Source organism: Quercus lobata, chromosome 10, assembly GCF_001633185.2.
Source record: "Quercus lobata isolate SW786 chromosome 10, ValleyOak3.0 Primary Assembly, whole genome shotgun sequence".
NCBI lineage: Eukaryota > Viridiplantae > Streptophyta > Magnoliopsida > Fagales > Fagaceae > Quercus > Quercus lobata.
In genome coordinates this window covers 57,154,638-57,175,558 of record NC_044913.1, presented here as the reverse complement: position 1 = coordinate 57,175,558, position 20,921 = coordinate 57,154,638, and the positions used below count along the sequence as shown (strand labels likewise).

At 34.2% G+C, this 20,921-nt stretch overlaps 1 protein-coding gene across 2 annotated transcripts; it reads left to right on the top strand.

The window, feature by feature from the left end:
• The first annotated feature begins 3,653 nt into the window (after window positions 1-3,653).
• Window positions 3,654-15,460, top strand: LOC115963278. 2 transcript variants are annotated; one of them, XM_031082229.1, is made up of 14 exons: window positions 3,654-3,761; window positions 4,000-4,101; window positions 5,065-5,973; window positions 6,304-6,404; window positions 6,511-6,625; window positions 6,910-6,987; window positions 7,179-7,271; window positions 7,786-7,869; window positions 8,992-9,090; window positions 10,444-10,506; window positions 12,255-12,285; window positions 13,307-13,353; window positions 13,856-13,914; window positions 14,934-15,460. In XM_031082229.1, the coding sequence occupies exons 2-14, from the start codon at window positions 4,054-4,056 to the stop codon at window positions 15,166-15,168; spliced, it is 1,962 nt and encodes a 653-aa protein (XP_030938089.1). In that variant the 5' UTR covers window positions 3,654-3,761; window positions 4,000-4,053; the 3' UTR covers window positions 15,169-15,460. The 2 variants fall into 2 exon arrangements, with proteins under 2 accessions (XP_030938089.1, XP_030938090.1); XM_031082230.1 differs by lacking the exon at window positions 3,654-3,761 and adding an exon at window positions 3,775-3,883.
• Window positions 15,461-20,921: the final 5,461 nt, after the last annotated feature.

The following is a 20,921-nucleotide window of genomic DNA, read 5'->3' as shown; positions in this document are numbered from 1 at the left end:
GGTTCGTACGTTAAGGGCCCAAACAATATAATTTGTAGAGTGTGGGCTGAAAGGCTAGGCCTTAATCACCGGGCAGTGATTAGTCATGGTGTTCATGGTGGACGCGCAGAGGTGAACTAAGCTTGTCCATGGATCTTGTCCATGAAGTTTCATGTTCTTACTTTTCCTCTCTCTACTTGGATACCATGGTTCCAGCCTCTTTTTTGGCGCATTAGCCCTTACATTATATATCCCTTCCTAGTTGATCCTGATCTTCCATCTGTTAATCAGGCAGATACCTACTCGAGTGTCTATCCCATCAGCCGCCTCCCCCCACTTTCTGTTAGTTGCAATAACCGAAATCACACTGTTCAGGGGTCTTTTCCCATCAATGTGGCTAGGATGTTTGTTGGCGCATTCAATGCGGAAGTGACATCTTCTCCTTGAATCAATCCCACACTGTACCCCCGTGCGTGTCCCATTCTACTCGCCTTTTCTTCTGAGAGCGCTTTGGAGGTTGCCTTTGATGACGTGTCGTTCTTCCCTTTTAGGCCTTGGGATGCCGAGGACATGGTCATCCTTGGCCGCATTCCTAGGCTATTTGGTATTTTAATACTTGTTCTAGGCAACTATTCTCTTCAGCGCGGGCCTTGGGTCCTAACGAGAAGTGGGCCGGGACCACAAATTCTCTGGCCCCACAGTATTTTTATTCAAATCCAGTTATCAGGAAAAAAAAAAAAACATACTTTATTAAATTTTGATTACGTCATACGTGTGAGTTAAATTTAAAAATCTCCTCATTTAAATTATTAAAAAAAAAAAGTTGGAACAATATTTTATCATTTGTTCACAAAATTCAATTGATATTCAGTCATATTTTGACAATAAACGCAAATTTTAGGAATCAAATAGACTAAAAATTGAGGCCTTACATACCAATTTGACAACAGACCCAAAGTTGAATGGATCAAAAATGTTTTCAATCAACAAGTTTTAAAGCAAATTAGCTAATTAAATAAATTTATGGGTGGATGTAAGTTAGTTCTGTTGTTAGGTCTCTTCCTTTGCTTAAAGAAATATAAGAAGAATGGAACATTCACATTGGATCTTGGTAATTGTACATCTTCTGGTGAGGCTTAGATGAAATATCTCCATCATCTATTTATTGGAGGAAGTTCCATTGATCTAATTCACTCTACATGGACTCCAGTGGACCATATTAAAGTTATAGGAGATTCTAATTTCTTTGTTGTATTGTATGGGACCTGTGTTTGCTTTTGCCCATGGCAAACTACATTTTAACAATTTTCAAATGAATTTTATCAGCCTGGCCAAATTTGTTGATTTGGACTATATTGCTGTATTAAGTGTTAGGCTTTAGAAATATGAAAGAGTGGCAAGCAACAATATCCTATTGCTAATGAAAAGACTCAGTGCTTGTGTTTGTGTATAGATTCTGTTTCTCAAAAAAATAAAAAAAATGTGTATAGATTCTGTAGAATTCTACATATGATGATGCCTTTATATAGACATACAAAATAGGATAAACAGTATCACAGTACAATAACAATACAATAGTACCCAAGCAATAGTCCAGGCCTTGGGGTCTTGAGCTCGTATTCTAATAGCCCCTCGTCATGTTAGTTTGATGTGTAATACTATATATTATAATTTTCACAATAATTGAGTTAACAAACTTTTATTAGTTTTCACTTTTTAACTAGATTTACTACTGACATTGCTTTTTTATCTTCCAATAACAACTTGTCATCTTCACAATTGTAAAAATTTTTGTGTCTCTAAACTTATGGTAGATTGTTAAGAGATTGACTTGAGTTTGGATACAAAATCACTAAAGTGTCCTAATAGAAGTGGCTTCGTGAGGATGTTAGCCAATTGAAAATGGGAAGAAATAAGTGTAAGGTGGTGATGAACAAAGCGAAGGTAATTCTAATGTGCTCGATACATTCACGAATAACATCGTTGTGCAATTTGGATTGCTCTCCGATTGTCACAATAGATATACTAAACTTATGTGTTGGAATGAACCACAGTATCCTGATTTGTTGCACCAATGGATAAGGAAATCCCCAAACATAAAGCAAAGTCCAATAGTTGAACGTCGGTCTGTAGGGTCTCTTATCCAATCAACATTGGTGTAGGGTAGGAGTGTTAATGGTGATATTGAAGGATAGATAAATCCTTCGAAGTTTTTAAAATGACTTTAGTGGTTGTAGTGAACATAGTCCCTTGAAGGCTTGAACATTAAAACCTTCCCCTTGGTGGTTCTTGAGATCATTTCTCATCAAGGTTGTAGACTCTAAATAAGTTCCATATGTGTTTCTTTAGATTACTCAATTAAATTTAATTATGTGGTCAACAAAATGCAACACAAAAAAAAAAAAAAAAAAAAAAAGTCTTCAAGGGACCACTATACCATCGATTAGTTTTATTGACTCGTAAAAGGTCTGAGAAATGTGTGATGGATGGAAGCTCACCACGTGACATGCATATGACCTATTTTTAATAAAATATTTATTTTTAGATTAAAATCTAATGAAATACAATTAAAGATATTATCATTTCATCCTCTCTTTCTTCTTCTCCCCTCCCCCACTTACCACCATATAACCTCACCACCTAGTGACCACCAATGACAATTGAAAAAAATATGAGCTTGCCTTGCAGTGGATTTTTTTATGCAATAATGTTATCTTTCTTCAACCACAATTAAATTTAAATTCAAGAATTATATATATATTTCACAAATTTTTGTTATACCACTCAATAATATTTTATTGGATATATAGATTAGTATGTGGATTCCACAGGTGCGTAGAGAAAGTTTGTTCATAAATATATTATTATGTTTGAATTTGGATTTTTTAATAGTCAATCTAAATTGAGAAAAATTATTTTGAGACTACTTCATAATATATTTTCTCCTAAACATAAGCTTGATATTGACTTTTACTAAATAAATGACCATAAAGAAGTTTTTTCTTGAGTTGAGCGGGAGTTCAAGCTACCCATAAAGAACTTTGTTTATTTACCACTGTAAAACAAATTCTATGTTATATTTAAAATACAAGAATTGTGGAGAAATGAATTAGAATACAAAAACTTTAAGGGAAATTATATAAGAATAGCTAAAATTTATACCATATTTAATATTAAATTCATAAATTTTAACTTTGTCAATTAAAGTCTCAAACTTATGAAATCATTTCAATTTGAAGCTTTGTTAACATTTGTCATTCTAGATCGTAATGGATAAGAAAAAACCCGAAAAATATTAAAAATGAATTTGTATTTTACCTGGAGTTTACTCATAAATTAATTTGGTATGTAACAAAGAGTGTAGGGAGATAAAACTCTGTTTCTAAAGAAAAATCTTTGCCTAGGTGAAACATAATTTTTTTTTTGATAGAAGGTGAAACATAAACGATTGCTTAATTCTGGACTTTAATTGAAAAAAATTAAAATTCTACACTATAATTTAAAATATGGTATATAATAAATTTGTGCCTTTTAGATAATTTCCCAAAATTTTTTAAGGCCCCGTTTGAAAACCTCCAAAAGATAATCAAATACAAAAGAACTGTCCCCACAAGAATAAAACGAGAGGCAAAGAGTAGCCATGGAAGATTAAAGCTAACGGCCTAGTCAAGCCACACGATTTTCCTCGTCATACTCATATCCACTAGTATATCTTTCATTGGACAGTTGTGTCTGACAAAAAAACATTGAAACCCATTTTTTCCAGATCACTGTACTTCCAAGTAAGAACAAGTTTCAGACCCATTTTTTCTATAAAATTCTTCAACTTTCATCACTATTTGTCTGTTTGGCTGTCACTGTAGATTGAATTATAAGAAACCCAGTCCAAGAATTAAGCTTTAAGGTGTTAAACTAAGATGGGTCATTTTGATTTTAGTTCTAAGTGATTGTATTTAGTCAATTTTGAGTTTGATGTTCTTTGTTGGTGATCTTTGTGTATATTTGTGTTGTTTTAAGCAGAAAGATGAGAGCTTGGTGAAAATTTTTCGGTATTGATTTCAAGTTGATGTGACAATGTTGCCTGTTTGCTCGGCCACCTCAAACTGTGCTTCTCTTTCTCAGGTGAGACTTTATTTATTGAATATAAACGACTAGCTATTATGTAAAAATATTTACAATCAATGTCATTAATATCTTTGTTTTTATTGATTTTATGAAGTTTGAACTATGTAAGTACTTTGCTTATCTTACACACACACACACACATAAATAGTAATCATCCAAGTTGTTAGAGTTTTAACTTCTGTACAAGTGAAATTGGGTGCCCTTTCCTTCATCCGATATAATTGAACGTTAAATATACTTTGGTCAAATGGATGGTTTTACCATCTTCATATTGTTACTGTATTAGTGAGAGATTTTAATGTGGCAGAATTTTCTACTATTAAAAAGCACCATTTGTTATATTGTTTCAGATGGTATGTGTTGGACATGTCTTCTACTATCAGGAATATATATATATATATATATATATATCTCATGTTTGATATGTCTACTATTATATGTCTGGCATGTGTAGAGATGCAAAAATGAACGGTTGATGCGTCAGAAGATTTCCTTGAAACTAATTTTAATCCAACAAATTGAGACTATAATAGCATTGGAGTTGGAGTGAAATTGAGGATAATGATGTACATAGATTTTAAAATTTGACTGCTGACAAGAAGTTTATGAATTGGAAATTTGGATCAAATGAGTGGGTCAACTTATGTTTTCTTGATACTTTATGTTTACATATTGAAAATTTTGAACCAGCTTTCTTTATACCGTGAGCTAATAGAGCTAAAATGTGCATATGTAAATATTCTGTATCTTTCATCTGAAAGTTCAAGAAAGAAAAAAAAAATTGGTTAGAGGATTCAAAACAAATAGAATTTTTCTGCTCTTGAGAAGCAAATGAAGGCACTCTTAGCTTCATTGACTTCCAAGGCCAAGCACGTATAAATCAGCCTTGCATGATGTTATGTGATGCATTTTTGTGTAATCTTCTTTATTGATATACTTTTAAAACAATGGATTATGCAGATTTCATTACATGGACTGCGATCGTTGTCTCCACTCCAGAAGGACTTTGAGCTCAGATGTATTGTGGAAGACAGTGTTTTCTTAGGCTTGCCAAATGGAAATCAATCCCGTGGAGAAATCTTTAAAACACAAGCTATAAAGTCTTTCTACTCTAACAGTCACTCCTGCCTTACAAAATCAGATTATTTGGGATGCAAGATTTCAAACGTCTGGAGTTCTTCAATTGGAACAATAAATGAGCGATGCCTCTTAGGAAGGGTTGAAGTGAATTATATAGAGAATTCTAGCACAGCTGCAGTGGAAGAGGAATTCATGGACTTGATGGAGCAGTCACCTCAAAATTCAAACATTTTACTGGGACCTGTAGAACCTGAAACCATATCAACTACTGAAATGACACCAGAGTATTCAACCTCTGTATCTGACTCTCTAGACATGAATAACGATACATTGTTAAATTCGAAAACAAGTATTGATGATTTCCTGGCTGGTGTTAATAAGTCCTTAAGTGTTTCAGTAAATAAGGGAGAAAATGTTGTGAAAAGCTCTCTAGATGCAATTACTTCATCAATCACATCTATCACTAAAAGGTCTACTGCTGCAGTGGATAATGCCATTAGTGGAGTTTTTTCAACTGCTGATCAAGGCAGAGAATTGGCTGGTAATAGATTAACAAGCTTTTCAAGTGACTTGAAGGAAGCTGCAAGTAAAGCATCTGTTGTTGCTGTTGATGTATTGAGGCGTACAATTGTGGCAGTGGAGGATTCTTTGACAAATGGGACTTCCTTTATCGTTTATTCTTATGGGTCTGCTAAGGAGATGCTTCCTCCAAACATTAGGGATACTCTGAATTTGTCTGAAGAGAGAGCAATAGAACTCTTGAGGCCAGTCAGGACGGCTTTTCAACAGGTATTCTCATACATTGTTTTTCACTTTCATTTCATAGCTTAATTTTTTGGATAATTCAATTTTTTATATTGTGAGATGCTCATTTTTCCTATAATTCAGATTCAATGGAAAATTGCCATATGGCCTATGTTAGTTTAAATAATAGAGAATGATTTCCAAAAAAGTTCCAAATGGTTTGGATTATCTGGTTGATTTCTGGTGGGCAGGGCATCAGTCATAACTTTTGCTCTAGACATCCTAATAATTTTATTTTAAAAAAAATGATCAAAGTTGTTTTGATATCAGTATAGTGTTCATACATCACATGCTGAATTTATCTACTGTGAACAGGTTTATATTGCTATTGAGGGGCTGGAGAAAAATTTAGGTTTGGATCCTTCGGATCCAATTGTTCCATTTGTTCTTTTACTTGGCACCTCAACCACTTTATGGTATGACTATTCTTTTGTGCTCAAAAGATTTCTTTATTTATTTACACTAGGAGAATAGCTTAATCTCTTGCATGGGAAATTCATACTTTTTATCAGATATGTGCAGGGTTTTTTATTGGGTGTGGACATACAGTGGTTACTCAGGAGATTTATCTCCTAAAGTAACTTTGGAGGTCTTGACTGGGAAGGAGAATGCTGTACTCATTGATGTCCGGCCTGAGGCAAGAGACTGTAATTTGTTCTGGCCTTTTATTTTTTAGGACTCACGGTTCTCCATCAAACAGGCTAATAATCAATCAGATTCACTTACTTCTCAAAACATGTTAAAATTCATTTTTATCCCCCGCTAGGTCTGCTGTTAGAGACTCATGGTTCCTTTTTAGCTCTTTCAGTATAATGAAAGGAAGATCTTTCCACATCCTAGGGTTAAGAAAATTTCTTCTATGAGTTTCTGAATGTTGAATTTCCTGCTGATCTTTTGTGCTGGGATTTTTCTTGGTTGAAGGTTCTAAGAGAACGAGATGGTATACCTGATCTTCGACGTGCAGCTCGGTTTCGTTATGCTAGTGTAGCTCTTCCTGAGGTTGGTTCAAAATGTTTTTTCGAAGACGTATCAAGAAATTTTTTATTTGTGATGAGGAAGACTGAAATTCCAGTACCTTTGTGTTGCTGCTACTAATGACAGGCTAAATGAAAACAAATATTTTGATTTCAGCAGCTTTTCACTCCCTTTGCTGCTGAGCTGGTAGGTTACTTACTGTTAGTTAATTTCAGGTTGATGACTCTGTAAGGAAGTTATTAAAGAGTGGAAGAGAACTGGATGACACCTTAATTGCTGCTGTCATTCGAAATTTGAAGATTGTTCAGGTATGCCGCCTTGATATTTTTCAATAGCTTAACACTGTGGGATTTAATACTTTTAAAGGGAAGCCTAATAAAAAGTGCATAATAACATTTTGGACTTGGACCTATAAAAACTTTGTGCTTTATCCCCATGGTTTGGTCACTATGGACACCATAAAGTAATTACAAATCTTTACTTCTCTATAACCTCAAACTACCATGTGGTTCTCTAGGCTCTGAATTATTAATCAATGTTTTCCTTGCCTTTTTCCCCTCATTATAAACAATCTAAGGAGGTGCAATGATGAATATGAAAGAAAGATGCAGATGAACAAAGTGATAACCATAAGATGCTTTAAATGTGTGAAAAATCCCCCTAGTAATTTATCCAACAACTGAATCTAATGGATGGTGTTGAGAATATAGATTTATTATGGTGCCATAAGGTTCCTTTATCGCGCACTTTCTTGTGATTTGCCCTGTTAAGATCTGGCTTGAGGAATGATATCTCAAAATTTTGTTTTTCTACTACCTGTAGGACAGGTCCAAGGTCATAGTCATTGATGCTGATGGTACTCGCTCCAAAGGCATTGCAAGGTCCTTGAGAAATCTTGGGATTAAGGCAAGTGTTCTAAACTTTTCAAGATTCTACTTGAACAAAAGTATTTCTAAATTTTCCAGTATTCGAATATATCAAAGTAGCCAAGTAAAAAGAAAAGAAGAATGAAAGAGTTATTTCATCAAGAAAATTAAATTCCCCCACCTCCTGGGAGTTGGAGTTGGTGGCTGCTTTTACTCATCTTTTGGACTCTCATATTTCTCCTAATGAAGGCAGAAACTGGGTGAGGTGGAGATTGAAGAGCAATGGTGGGTTTTATATATGTTCTTATTACTATGTTTTGGTGGATCTACTTCCTTCAGTGTCTCTTGAAAATTGGAGTGTTATGGCTCCTAGATGAATTTATTTCTTTGTCTGGATGGCGGAGTAGGGAAGATTCTCACTGTTGATGACCTTAGGAGGAGAGTTTATACCTCAGTGGATTGGTGTTGTGTGTGCTGAAGTAGTTGGGAGGCAAGGGATCACCTTTTGTTCCATTGCAGGGTAGCCTATCAATTATGGAGCTTTGCTTTTAGGTCATTTGGGATCTCTTGGGTTTTACTTGGGAGGCTGGGAGAGTGATTGACCTTTAGTTTGGGTGGAGGAATTGGTTCGGTAAGCATTCTTCGGGTATTTGGAATTTGGTCCCATTATGTTTGATGTGGATTATTTAGAGGGAGCATAGCAGACGTATGTTTGAGGATTTGGAGGACCAGCATTTGGCCTTATTTGTAGTCTCTTTGTTTCATTGGTCCAATACATGGGAATTACATCTAGTGACTCCATTCCCATGTTTATAGAGCCTCTTTCTTATTGCACATTTTTTTTTTTTTTTGTTTTCTTTTGGCTGTGTGCTTATTGTAGAAAGTAGTCTTTTTAAGAAAAAAAAAATCTTACTTATCAAAAAAAGAAAAAAAGAAGAACAAGAAACTATATTTCAAGAAACTTAAATGCAAGATGAAGCTTCAATTCATTTGTCCTAAAATGGTCAAATACTCCTGCTGTGTGGGAAATCATTTTAACTAAAATTGGTAGTACCTGAATCATTAAAGAAACTTATGCTGTAGGAAATTAACTCATTGGTCTTTGAAAATTGCTAATAATCGTACTGTATACTAATGATTTGGTTGCTGCTTTACATGACAGAAACCATACTTGGTCCAAGGTGGCTTTCAATCTTGGGTAAAGCAGGGTCTCCGTGTTAAGGATCTCAAACCAGAGACGACACTTGCTGTACTCAATGAGGTGTTTCTTTCACTCCTGCTGCTTACTTTCTTAACCTATAGTAAATTCCTTGAGAGATATAATATCCTGTTGAGTGCCTTTTTTCCTATGTCAATATGTAAAGTATAAAGATTCAAATCCTAGGCACTGTGCCTTCTGTGAGTCCTTTTATTTGATTGGAATTTCTATATTATGGCTAGAATCCCAGGATCAACCGATATTCACATTTGATAGATGAAATCTGGTACTGATAAATTTTTTATCTACTGGAGTGCCATTGGTCAGCTAGTATAAATTTTGGAAAATAAAGGGGGAAAAACCAAGTTAATGAAAAACATAGGTTGGATAATTTTATTTTAATGCTTTATAATATTTGACACCCCTAAACTACCTTATTTATATCTGATAGGCTCCATACATTGTTCATAAGTAATGCTTTATACTGCCGATCAAAAAAAGAAAAATAAAAGAAGTAATGCTTTATACTGAGTAATGTGACTGATGTGAGGCTATCAATTGGCATAAATAAGGTGTGGGGATTAATGAACTCTTAGAAACATGAGGGATTCTCAGAAGTGATAAATTCAGACTACAACAATTTCTTTGTTGTTCTTGATATGACTTAACCTTTTACTCCTATATGCACTCAAGTTTGAGGGAATTTGAAATGAATGAAAGTTAAATCCATACAATATTTGGTGGGGTTAATCTCTCCAACGAATACTGAGAGGTGTATGCAGTGCCTTAAGAAGGCTATCTGATCAGTGTAAATTGTTTTCCTGATTTATAACTAAATTTGATTGTGAGTCTTTGAATCTAGATCCAAAATTACACGGCTACTAAGCAGTTGCTATTAGAGTAATTATATTATAGGCAGAGTGGCTATACAGCAAAAGAAGCATCAAAGATGTTATCCTGGGTAATGTAATGTTGAAAACTAGTGTGTTCCAGATATCAAACTGATATGAAAATATGGGTAGAAGAGATAAATGAAATATTTTATTTGCTTCCTATAATTTTCTGGAAGACTCAGTTTAAAATTCATTATAGTTTTTGAGAAGTGGCTGTGTTTTGCATGTCGTCAAATGTTAAGGAGGGGCAGGTTGTTGCCCCTGTAGACTAGTTTTCAAACTGCATTACCTGTCAATATGTTGCTTTTGTAGGATTTAATTATTTCATATTCTTTTAAAGTTGTAATTCTTTTTTTTTTTTTTTTTTGATAGGTTCTTTTAAAGTTCCAATTCATTTTCTTCTGTTTGACACATCTATATTATTAACATTTAACAGTGCTTGTTGTTTACAGTTTCCTCTCTCTCTCTCTCTATTAAAAAAAAAAAAAAAACTTTATACTAATGCATACTTGGGTCATTTCAGGAAGCTGAGGCAATCCTGGAGGAAATCCGTCCTTCTCCAGTGCAAGTTCTTGGGTTTGGTGTGGTAAAATTCTGGTCTTGTGTATGGTGGCTTAGTTATTGGTTAATTGCAATTAAATTCCATTTTAGGTGTCTTATACTTCCAATAGAAGTTACCTTTAGAATTATCTCCTAAATCCAAAGGGATAAATTGAACATGATCAGTAAATTGCTTTTTTTTTTTTTTCAAAGCATGCGGCCTCCACCTCTCGTGCATGTAGATGAGCTGGGACTCATCTTTAACAAGCTCTATCCATGATCCACCTAATGAAAAAAGTTAACTTGAGGATATGATCTATCATGTGTTTCTGTTGTCCAGATATTCTTTGGTTGATTTTAGGTTTACATTTATGGAAGATTTGTTGTGTGATAGATTAAGATTAAATGGAATATTCTACGATCAGCTAAGACTAAATGACCAATGCAAATGAGTTCTTGTGTTAATAATGGAACAATCATTGTTTAGATTCCGACTTACTGTCTCTCAATGATTACTTTCCTGTCTCATGTGTCAAATCAATTAGAGTAGTTGCATAGGCATATTTTATGGAGTGGATCAAGGGATGAGTTCAAGTTTCACTTGGTGGATTGGAATGCAGTGGGTTTCCCAATTGCAAGTGGTGGTTTGGGGGTGCATAAATTAGGTGTCTTTATTGTTAAGGAAGTGGCTTTGGAGGTTTGTGGAGGAAGAGACTTAGTTGTGGAGATCGATTATGGTTTCAACATATGGGGTGGATGGGGGAGGTTGGACAATGAAACCAGAGTGAAGAACACAGGAGTGTAGCTTATGGAAGATAATTAGGTAGGGTGGGACAGATTTGCTTACCACATGTGCTTTGAAGCGGAAAATGTTGAACAAATGCGTTTTTAGGATGATAGGTGGTGTGGGGATCAACCTCTGATAGAAAAGTATCCGCTTCTGTACACATTGGCACCTGACTAGAATGCTTTAGTATCTTCATACTTGGTTTGTAGTGCCAAAGGCTGGGAGAGCCACCGGGATGTTCAGTGGATCAAACAATTTAATGATTGGGAATTGGATGGTGTTGCATCCATGCTTGGTTTACTCTACTCATGTTTGCCTAGGAGTTTGGGTCCAGATAGATTGGGATGGAATTTGAGAGGAATTGGGGTGTTCGATGTTTGTTCTTACCATGGAGTGTTGCATGTCCCAAGGAAGATAATCTTTTTTATGGAGAGAAATTTAGCATGCCAAAGCCCCATGGTGAGTAGCTTTCAGTGGACAGCAAATTGGGAGAAGATTTTGATGAATAATAATCTTATAAAGAGATGATTCACAATTGTAATTGGTTTTGTATGTGTAGAAGTAGTGGGGAGTTGGTGGATCATTTGTTACTTCAATGAGATTTTTGGCTTATGCATTGTGGGGCTATGTTTTTGGTTTCTTTGGAGTACATTGGGTGATGCTGTCTAGAGTGCTTGAATTGCTGGTTGTTTGGCAGGGTTGTTTCAGTAAACGTTCTGTGGATGATCATCTATCCTGCGTATTAGTGACAGTGGGAATCTTACAAAGTTTTCTAATTCGATTTCTTTTGCTTGGAATTCTATAATTACAATTCTCTAGGCTCTCTTGTGCTTTGTATCGCTCATGAGTTAGTTTCAATGGAATAAATCTTTTTTTTTTTCCTTTTTTTGCTGGGTAATGGAATAAATCTTTTACTTTAAAAAAATGGTGGGTTTCATGTGAAATTGATTACGTGAATTCTTCAAGTTCATCTTTCACTAACCAGTGTGATGACTTTGTGTTTACAGGGTTCCATTGTGGCACTTTATGCAACACTAGGTGTGTACATTTTTTTCATGAAACTTACAATTTAATAACAATTTATATGTGATATGCTTTATTGAGCCTATGGTTTGTACATAAGTAGTAATATTTGGCATACATGTTTTGACATTTCTTGAGTTAATGCTTCTTGTGGTTTCATCCAACAAATCAAAATGTAAGAGCCAAGGTAGTTACGTCTATTGGGTAAGTGGGTTTTGAATGTTTATTGGTCCCAGACTATGGTAGATAGCCTTCTGTAAATGTGTATAGGTCTCAAGAACTAATCAAATTATTAATTGATCATACTTATAAAAAAAAAAAAAAAATATTAATCGATCATTTTCAAAAAAAATTTTCCTTAATATTTTTCCCTTAACCATGCTCATAGTGATAGTACTTGTGGAATTTGTTGAATAATTATTGGTGGTTATTGGCAATCATTTGTTTGGGATGCTTGTCCTTTCTTTTACTTGACTTAAGGAGTGGCTTCTGTTTAGATAATTACCTAGTTCCAACTGGAATTTTTGTAGCTTGAGTGCTTGATACTAGCCTAAAAAAGAAAGAAAGAAATTAAAAGAAGCTTAGTTGATAGTGTATTCTTGATGCTCATTGTTAGAAGTATGTGGTTAAATGATTAAATTTACTATATCTCAATAGTTTAAGCTTTTGAGACAATCGGTAATTTAACATGATATCAGAGTATGAGATCCTAAGTTTAGTTCGTGTCTCCTGCACTATACCTTCTATTTAAATTATTACATGTTTGGCCTCACCTATTAAAAGGTAGTTTTGGCCCACACGTGAGGGAGAGTGTTAGAATTATGTGGTTAAATGATTAAATTTATCATATCCCAATAGCTTAAACTTTTAGGACAATCGGTAATTTAACACTTATCTATATCATTCTTCTTCAACTTGACCTTGACTTCTTGTTAGGGAACTTGGTTCTATTAAGATGATCTTCAAATCTTTCTCTGATATACTTTTTTTTGGTTTACCTTTCTTTTCCTACTAACCAAAGTTAACTTTGCCTCAGAGTGGGAGAAGACACTACAACTTATAGGCATTGTTGGCTTGGGTCAGGTGCTTATTTCTCTTCTCCATATGAATGTTTATATAAATTTGTTTTCCAAATTAAGGTTGGAAAAATTATGAAACATTTTGAAAATCTTGTTTAAAAATGTATGTATGTATTGTTGTGCATGCCCATATCAATGGCTAAAGTGTTTTTTGTTTTCTTCCTATCTACGGACATTGTTGAGTTATTTGTTGCATACATAGTAATATGAGGAAGGTCTTCTAGTTATATCATGGTCCATTTTTGCTTATACTAGGAGGGTCAATAGTTCATAAATCGCCATTGAGCACATCTTTTCATGGATCCTACTTCGGCTTGCATGTACTAAATGTCCATTCTTAGTGTTTTGTGGGGTAGGCTCAGATTCTGGGTGCTTATTTGTCTGATATATATATATATATATATACACACACACAAGAATATTTTTAAAATTCTGTTAAGTTTCCTAAACCTTGTGCATTGTGGTTTTTTCTTTCCTTATTGATGGGTTTATTGCAACTCTACCAGACCATCTTTCGGCGGGTTGCTTCTTATGAGGGCCCTGAAGATTTTAAGCAAGATGTGAGGTAAATCCTACTTCATAATGCTTGATAAGATCATGTTATCTTGATAGCAGAGAGACTGATTAATTCCTTTTTATTTGATATCCTGTTTTTATGTATATTTAGATGAATCATAGTTATTTATAGAATCAATCACAAGGTGGTGAAAATCTTACATATGGATCTCTTGTTCCTTCTTGGACTGTTTTATTGATGAGGGATGGATGTTTCTTAATATTATGTTAAAACACAAATTTTGGTTTTCAGATTCAGAATATTCTGCTGTTAATTAGGCAGTCTGGATCTATGAATGTTTAATGTGTATTATTTAATGCTATCTTTTGTGCTTACTGTTGTAATTTACATAGACACGACTTAGGATTTGATGTATGCCAGAAGTTTGCCTTGGTACACTGAAAATTGGGATAGGACTCAACAGTAATCCTATCTATTCACTAATGAATGGAATTCTGAATTAATGTCAGAATCATAATTTATTTTTTCTCATTCTATTTTTAGGATTTGTAATAATTTATATAATATTAAGAATTAAAATCAAGTGAAAGCTCGATTATGTAATGGATTAGTGTAACTTCATAACATTGCAAACTTTCTTTTTGATGGTGACTGTTCAAAATTTTTCCAAGCAAGCTACATTGCTGATAGAAAAGGCATATTGATATTCTTGCATGTAAGTTTTATAATATGTTACTAAATTTGTTTGTGCTTGGACCAGCGTGAATAAGTCTTATATTTCAAATATTTATTTGTTGGGGCAATGTTATTCCTCTTACCTAGTGCTTGTTAAAGCTTGCTCGCGCAAAATGAGCTCCTTAGTAAGATTCTGCTGAAAATGGTGCGAGGAAAATAAAATAGAGAAATGCAGCTCTCAAAATGCTAGTGGTCTAACCACATAATATGTTTTTTTTCATTATTTCCAGGGTCATGCCTTCGGCACATGTTTACTGTCAGTATGTTTTATCAAGAAAAATCATCTGACTGAATAATTTTCTAACACTAAGATCTTCTTATTTTTCTTGAAGGCTGCTGCTTGCTCCTGTCAGAGTTGGAGCTCAAGCATTTTCATGGGCTGCTGGAAAATTGGAAACAAACCGCATTGGACTACCAACATCCCCTTCATCCTTAGATGTTCAAAACCGGGTCTTGCAGGCTGCTGCAAAGCATGGATCTCAACCACCTGATACCGAAGGTATCCAAGAGCCATCTCCTGAATCAACAATTCCTGTTACTGAGAATGTAGATCTATCGGAAGCATAAGGTTGAGATGGTTCTTGTACAGTACATCAATTCGAGCCTCACATTCAAACGCAAGAATTGAGCTGAGTTGTATTATCAGTGAATCCAAGTTAACTTCAGTGACTGGATAGAGTTATTAATAACCAGTAATTGCATATTGACTTCTTTTGTGAAATTTAAGGTGACCTTGTACATTTCATTGTCAGTGAAGCAAGTTTTTGACATTTCATTAACTTGGCTGCATTCCAGACAGATAAACTATACTTTAAAAGCAAGCACCAACTTTCTTAAATGCTAAGGTGGTTTTCTAACCGATTATACATTTGCAGCGTTGTGCATATGATATTTTCTTCACTCCACAAGCAAGAACTGCAGCATCTTGTCATGAATTTTGATTTGTTCTTTAAAGGACATCTAGGAACTGACCAGAAGGAATTATTATTATTATTTTTATTGTTTCTTTTTTAGTGGAAAGCTCAGGTATATATAGCCTGTCTAGAGACAGGTCTTATACTAGTAAGTCTCTACATATATAACAAATTCAACACTTTTTTTTTTGTCACAATTGTTGAGTTGACAGGCTGTGATTGGTATACAATAAAAGTAATTTTAGTAGTGATATCATATGAAAGTGATGTTGCATTAATCACAATCCACAACCTTAAATATTGTGAAAAAAGCTGTGTCCGTAGAATTGTGTTCCATATGGCTTCACGACTTCCTTAAAATGTGAAGATGAAGAGGAAAATTCATAAGATCACATTATGAATTTTGGAATGGCTATGCGAATGAAAGCAACAAAGAGGAATGGGGTTTTGGAATGCCAATGCTTTTAATTTGTTAGTCAAACAAGATTGAAGACTAATGCATATTATTTACATTTTACCATATACGTGGTGATGCTTCTTACACATCGAAAAAGCAGCTCGATACACGTTGGGTAATTGAAAAAGGTAGTAGATGGAGAATATGCAAAGGGTGTAGTGTGAAATATATGAGGCAATACATGGATGTTGAAGCCTTCATCTTTAGACCTAATGTCTCCAATTATTAACCTTCCACAAGATGAAAAAGTTAACCTTCCACAAGATGAAAAAGTAAGTGCTTAATAGATGTGAAAAAGAAATCCTTGAACGAGGAGTTGCCAATCAAAGGATCTCATATACTCGTGATTATTGGATTTGACCGTTTTGTATTCCATGAAACTCTTATCTGGACCGAAATAGACAGAATTAGACCAAAATGGACCAAATAGACTGAAGTGGACCAAAACAAACCGGAGTAAATTGAATTGGATTGAAATGGACAGAAGTGGAGCGGAATGAACTGAATGGACCAAAGTGGAGATTTGGACTGAAATGGACAACGTGGACCAAAATGAACAGAAGTGGATTGAATTGGATTGAAGTGAATCAAAACGGACTGAATGGACCTAAATAGACCGATATAGACAGAAATAGACCGAAATGGAGCGAAATTGATTGAATGGACCGAATTATCCAAAATGGACAGAAATGGACCGAATAGTCCAAAATGGACCAAATTGGACCAACATAGATCAAAGTGAACTAAATTGGACTGAATAATCTAAAGTAGACTGAAATGGACCAAATAGACTGCATTCTAGACAGATAATCTCTCTACTATAGAAGCAAGCACCAACTTTCTTAAATGTTAAAGTGGTTTTCTAATTGTATATATTTGTGGGCTTTACTTAGAGCACTTGTAGCAGTGGAGCTAAAACACAAAAATAACCATACAGCAGTGGAGCTATAGCTATTTTTTTTAGCTTCATTGCTACAGTGCACATCTATAGATAGATGTGCACTGTAGTTGAGAGCTAAAAAATAAAATAATTTTTTATTCTCACTTCCTACTAAAATATTATTTATTTGTTATTCCTTTTCCGTTCAGAACTCTCAACTCTCACCTCTCTCTCTCAACTCTCTCAGCTCTCTCTCAACTTCCTCTCATCGCTGTTAGCCCACCCCCACGTTGCCGACCCACGCCACCGGCTATGCCGTAGACCCATGTTGTGTGGGTATATCGGCGTTGGTGGGTGGCTGGGTTTGTTGACATCAGTGGATATATTACCTAGTGAGGAATGAAGTAGATTAGCGTCGGTGGTTGTGGTTGTGTGGGTAGATCGGCGTCGGTGGGTGGCTGGGCTGTGGGTGGGTTTATGGGTAGATTGGTGTGTTTGTGGTGGTGGCTCGGGTGGGTTTCGTGGTGGTGGGTGTGGGTGTTGCCTAGTAGGTCTGGTGGGTGTGGGCTTGGTTGATTTTTTTTCTTTATAGCGAGCTATGGTGGTGGTGGTGGTGGTTGTGGTTGTGTGTGTGGCTGTGATGGTTGTGTGTAATGAATATATTATTTTATTGTAGTAAGATAAATTATTTTATTGTAGTAGACATATTATTTTATTGTGATGTTTATATTATTTTATTGTGTTGAAAGCTAAAATAGATCAACTGCTGCATCATGTGTGTAGGTAAAATAGATAAAGTAACTTTTAGTGGAGCTAAATAGCTAAATTTTTAATTTCACTGCTGTGGATGCTCTTAGTACCATTGTGCATATGATGGTTTCCTCACTCCACATGCAAGAACTCCAGCATCTTATCATGAATTTTAATTAGTTCTTTGGAGGCCACCTAGGAATTGGCTAAAGGCTTTATTTTATTATAGTGGAAAGCTTAGGTGTATATAGCTTGTTTGAGATTACTTAGAGGCTTATGGGGGTTGTTTTAGCCCATTTATATCTAGCCTAGCGAGTGCATTGATGGGCTAAGCAACCCATCGGACCAAAATAGTTTTCATTCCTTGGCTTTTACTTCTAGGCTTCTAGCTTTTTTTGCCATATGTTACTCATTACGTTAACACATAGGCACACCATCCAAAAATAAAGAATAAAATAATATTTCCAAAAACAAAAAATTATTAGTGTTTTTAAGGAAAGTCTTTAAAGGAATGCATTTATTTGATAAACCTTATGCAGGGTATTATCTAAGAAGAAATCAAGTTTACGTGTGTTCTACGTATGCTTAAGAAAGAACAAATTTGTCAGCATTTCTAAAATTTGTTCATAATTATGAACCCTAACAAATTTTAGTAGGTGATCTTAGCAATATCTCCATGGAATATCAAGAAGGCCTTATCTAGAAAGGAATCAAGATTACATGCCTTTTAGATATGCTCAAGTAAAAACATTTGTGAGCATTTGCAAAATGTAATAGTAATAATTATGCGTATTAACTAATTTTAGCAAACTAATTTTTTCTTCTCAAAAAAAAAAAAAAAAACTAATTTTAACAAATAATCTTAGCGATATCTTTGTAACATGTCAAGAATTAATGCAAACACAAATGTTTATTAGTTGTTGCATAGTTGGTTGGCTTGCTTACCAAAAAAAGAAAAAAGAAAAAAAGCAAGTTACAAAATATGGGTATTCCGAACGATAATAGGTAGAATTGAACATATCCTGTATTAATTAATGATGATGAAGAAGATATTTCTTAATATTTACAAATAAATACTGTGTAGAAAGCATTTATATATTTATTATGCCTATAGAAACCCAAGGCCAAGGGTTTCAAGTCAGTTTTCAATATAAGAATAAAAATTTTGTACTCTCTCAAAAAAGAAAAGAAAAAGAATAACAATTTTGTGAGTTCAAAAGAAATAGTGATGGAGTACCCCTCTTTTTTGAAAATGTTCATATTTTTTATGAGTTACCCAATTATAAGAGAGATTTTTGGACACAAGTATTTTTGTGTTAATGATTCTAATGGTCCAAAGAAAAGATCATTGTTTATGATAGAATATCATGAGTGTATCCTATAATATGGTTCTCATGCCATCAACGGGTAAGTGTTTATGTTTTAGACTTAATATTTCAAACTCTTTGTTCTTGTAAATATATTACTGATTGATTTATTTATTCTTAATTATACATATTTGTTTCTTTCTCGTTCCATATTTGACGAATTGTTTATAACTATAATTGGTTATTTCTTGAAGGCTAGAGGAACCAGTATGCATTTCATGTTCGGACAACTTGAAGAAGGAAACCAGTCCAAGAAAAGTTTCAACAATAAATTATTACTAACTTGTGACCTTATGCATATGCACGAGGAAAATTAATAATAATCACAATTGCACATTAGCATTGTTAACACATTGAGGCCAATTGAAATCTAATTAGATTTTCTTTGAGTTTTGGCTTTTAATATATTATTTTATATATATATATATATATATATATATATATATATAAATAAAGGGGGGGAACACAACATTAGCATTGTCAACTTCTCTGTGTTTTTTCTTTTGGTCCTTTATTTATGGAGAGCGGACAAATTATCAATTTAAGCAACCTTGCAATTTGCATGTACCTGCCAATTGAATGACAAATTTAAAAGGAATACTCATGTGGATATATATATTGAACCAATCTCACGCCATTTTTGTGAAAATTTTTTATCATTCATGCATTTGGTTTAGTATGAATTTGACATCCAATTGAAGTTGGTCTAAAATGAAGAAAAGTTTTCTTAATGAAAATGAGGAAGTTAGTCTAAAATTTAAATTCATTAACTTATTTCAAGCCAAACATAATACTTTCTGGGTAGTGACTAGTGAGGGTCGCTCTAACAATCGCATCTGTGGTTTTTATCACCAATGCTGTTGCAAGGTATAGCCATTAAGTCCTATAACTAGTAATTACTGTGGCATAATTTTTAATAGTTGCTAAGGTCCAATAGATGTGCAGTAATCGTGTATGATTTTCATCTTTCACAGTCGACAACGTACATGTTTTAATCAAATTGCTCATCATAAAAAGCCACACTTTGGCAATAAAATATTACTGTCTATCTAAGCTCCCATGTCAATTCATAATCAAATTTAGCATGAGGTACGCTGATTTTTTTGCATGGAGAATTGGCAAACTCTTTGCTTTCTAAGTGGCTTATTAATTTCTTTGTTCCAATGGGGGCATAGACTATCTACATCTATGACAGTGGCTAGATCAATTCCATTAATCCTCTCATCTTCTTGGGGTTGGAGGTCAGGACTCAAGAGGGCTTTGTTCGAAATGCTCAGCTAATAACATGGCATTAGTAGCTCTGTAGAATCAGTAATTGTATATTTCATCATTTGTAAAGTAAGTTTCCTGAAATACCTTTGTGAAAAATCAAATCCTAATATTAAAACAAATATGGCTTATTTTGCTTGATTTCTCACTCTTCTCCCAATGTGTTATATCACAAAACAAAGCAAAGTATCTTTTGTGTTAAAATTTATTTCCCAAATCTCTGCAAAATCAATATTTCATAAGTTAAATTCCACTATGACATTTTGCTTACAAATTTTCCAGTATTTCACGCTCGACTTGAATCGTTATTTCTAGGGAATTTGTTGTAACTAGCGTGGAGGAATTTTTGACTGCCAAATCCATAAAAGACAATGCTACTGGTAACAATAAATGGTGTCAGTAGTGGACTATGTGAAAGTGATGAAACTACAATAATATTTTGGCAATGGTATTATACAAACTAGTCGCTAACCCGTGCGATGCACGGGATAGTTAAACAAAATTTATACACATTCACTTTTATTGGTACAATCATTTGAAAATAATTTTAACTAATATCCAAATGTAAGAGACACATTGACTTACTATTTAAAATAGCCTTCTGAAGAATTTACACATATTGTGCAACTGAGCCTTAATTTCTCATCAACAACAAAAACATGGAAATTCAAAACATGGAAAGA

What these genes read in the sequence shown, in the direction of transcription:
- LOC115963278 (XM_031082229.1), top strand. Translation starts at nt 4,054, where the DNA reads ATGTTGCCTGTTTGCTCGGCCACCTCAAACTGTGCTTCTCTTTCTCAG. An exon ending in TGAGAAATCTTGGGATTAAG is followed by an intron (nt 7,870 to 8,991) that starts GCAAGTGTTCTA and finishes TTTACATGACAG; the next exon opens with AAACCATACTTGGTCCAAGG. An exon ending in GATTTTAAGCAAGATGTGAG is followed by an intron (nt 13,915 to 14,933) that starts GTAAATCCTACT and finishes TTTTTCTTGAAG; the next exon opens with GCTGCTGCTTGCTCCTGTCA.